We start from the raw sequence: 2,024 nt of genomic DNA on the forward strand, positions 1-2,024 counted from the left end.
GGGTACATGGGCTGCTTGGGGGGGATCATTTTGGAAGGTGGATTGCTCTGGGCACTTTTCGTCTCCCCCTGGTCGGCAGAGCTCTGTGGGAAAACAGAACAGAAGGTGATGAGGAAGGAAGGGAGGAAACATCATTATGTGTCCTGAGATGCGCAACCAAACTACCGGGACTCCCCACGGCTCCTGCTCCTCTCCCTCTGGCCAGAACATGCACTTCCAGCCCTGCAGCTCGCTGGGTGCAGGATCCACCACTGAGAAACTACAGCCCAGTCACTCAACGGTGCCTCCAGCAGAGCCTGGAGTGACGGAGGGGCATTAACTGGCGTGGAGGCCAACAACACCCTGCAGCTCACTCCTCAGGTCCACATCGGTGGGTGACCAAATCGCTTTTGCTTCCAACAGAGAACAAATGGGGCTGTAAAAACTCCGCTGCCCCAATCGCGTGCGTTCCTGCACAGGACAACGGTGGCCTCACTGCTGCAGGAAAACGAGAAGAACAACGAGACACGTGCTGGCTTGGACAGTGAGGTTTTTGTCCTGCCACGGGCCCTGTAATGATACTCCAGACTCTTTCTCACCCGGCAGCCAGGATCACACTGTGCTGTTTTACTCAAAACGAAGTTGACCCTCTGCAAAGATCTGGTCATTGGAGAAACTGGGAAAAAATGAAACCACGGAGCACGGTGACTCCATGCCTTCGATGCTACCTGCCCCACACTGCTGCTGGGCACAGACCCTCAGGGCTTTCCAGAGGAACCAAGAAGATCTTTCAACCCCTCAAACAGTCCTTCCCATTCCCTTTTTCTGTCCTCACTGCTGTTCTGCTTACAGGTTACAGCAGCTCATGGTGCTCCTGGCTGTAGATGGGCTTTGAGCCTTTCCAGTCCATCAGCACCATCACATGGATCCTGCAGATGATGGTTGATTTGGGACATCCTATTATTTCCCATGGCAGCTGAATGCGATGATTAAGTACTGAGGGTGTGGTGAAGTACCAAGGAAGGGAAAATGACTTGATCCACATACTGACAACCCAAGGTCAGCACATGCCCCTGGGCCAGCAAGCCTATGAGCTCCGCAGGAGGCACCCCAAATTCACAGGCAGCAAATGCCTGTGTCCCGTCTCTGAAGGCAGGGAGGAGGGCAAGGTGTGAGGTCCCCTGGATGGGCATCCACGTTTGGAGGATTGGGCTGGACAGGCACCTGGCCCACCATCACCACTCCAGGTGCAGCCCTGCAGCACTGGGAGCTCCTGTATGAACCTGAAATCCCCTCAAAGTTCACCGTTAGGTGCCGAAACGGGCTCTCGGGGTTTTGCCTGGCGTCTGTGCTGACCTGCTCATCAACCCGCAGTTATGGGTCCCCTGCTCTCAGCTGAGTGGGCACAGGAGAAGGAGGACCTGGGGTCCCGAGCAGCTGGAACAGCCCAAGTGCCTGGACCAGGGTGCAGGCAGGATGCTGGCACCCAGCTGCTGCGCAGCGCTGCCAGTGAGGCTGCCAGGGCTGTGGGGTGTCACCTGCAGTGAGCCTCATCCTCCTACCCTTGCTGGTGCTCCCTTGTTTGCTGCACTCACACCCTGAGAGCTGGGCGGGGAACAGCCACTGCTGGCGGGGACAGGCAGCAGGGACCCCTCCGTCCCGAGCAGGGACACTCCTCCCCTGCTGTGACACCTGCTGACAAAGACAACCCAGAGCAGGGTCTCATTTCAGAGTGCTAAAGGCAGAAGGCGGCCTGGTGCCCATCTAACGGCACTGCAGAGCATTTCCCAGTGCTCCTCGGGAAGGCGGCCGACGCGGACACCAGGTCTGACAGCACCATCACACCGTATTTCTTATCGACTCGCCCCTCCCCGGAGAGTCCCGTGAGCTGCAACTCCTGCGACGCTGTGATGCGGGCTCACCTTGGAGACGAGGCTGGCCCGGTACGCTGCCAGGGCTTTCAGGTACTCCTTCTTGGCGGCTTCTGTTTTCCTCTTGTATGCCTGGAAGGATCAAGTTATGGATAATAATTAATAAAGTAGAAC

At 57.1% G+C, this 2,024-nt stretch overlaps 1 protein-coding gene across 1 annotated transcript in view; it reads right to left on the minus strand.

Moving 5' to 3' along the window:
• Positions 1-2,024, minus strand: part of LOC104495367 (TOX high mobility group box family member 2-like) — a 27,113-nt gene that overhangs the window by 7,737 nt on the left and 17,352 nt on the right. Inside the window, exons 5-6 of the mRNA XM_010138329.1 lie at positions 1,902-1,982; positions 25-83 (exon numbers count right to left, since the gene is read on the minus strand). Of these exons, the coding sequence (XP_010136631.1) occupies positions 25-83; positions 1,902-1,982 (140 nt within the window). The remainder of the gene's footprint in view (positions 1-24; positions 84-1,901; positions 1,983-2,024) is intronic.

This window comes from Buceros rhinoceros, unplaced genomic scaffold, assembly GCF_000710305.1.
Source record: "Buceros rhinoceros silvestris isolate BGI_N320 unplaced genomic scaffold, ASM71030v1 scaffold1076, whole genome shotgun sequence".
Taxonomy (NCBI): domain Eukaryota; kingdom Metazoa; phylum Chordata; class Aves; order Bucerotiformes; family Bucerotidae; genus Buceros; species Buceros rhinoceros.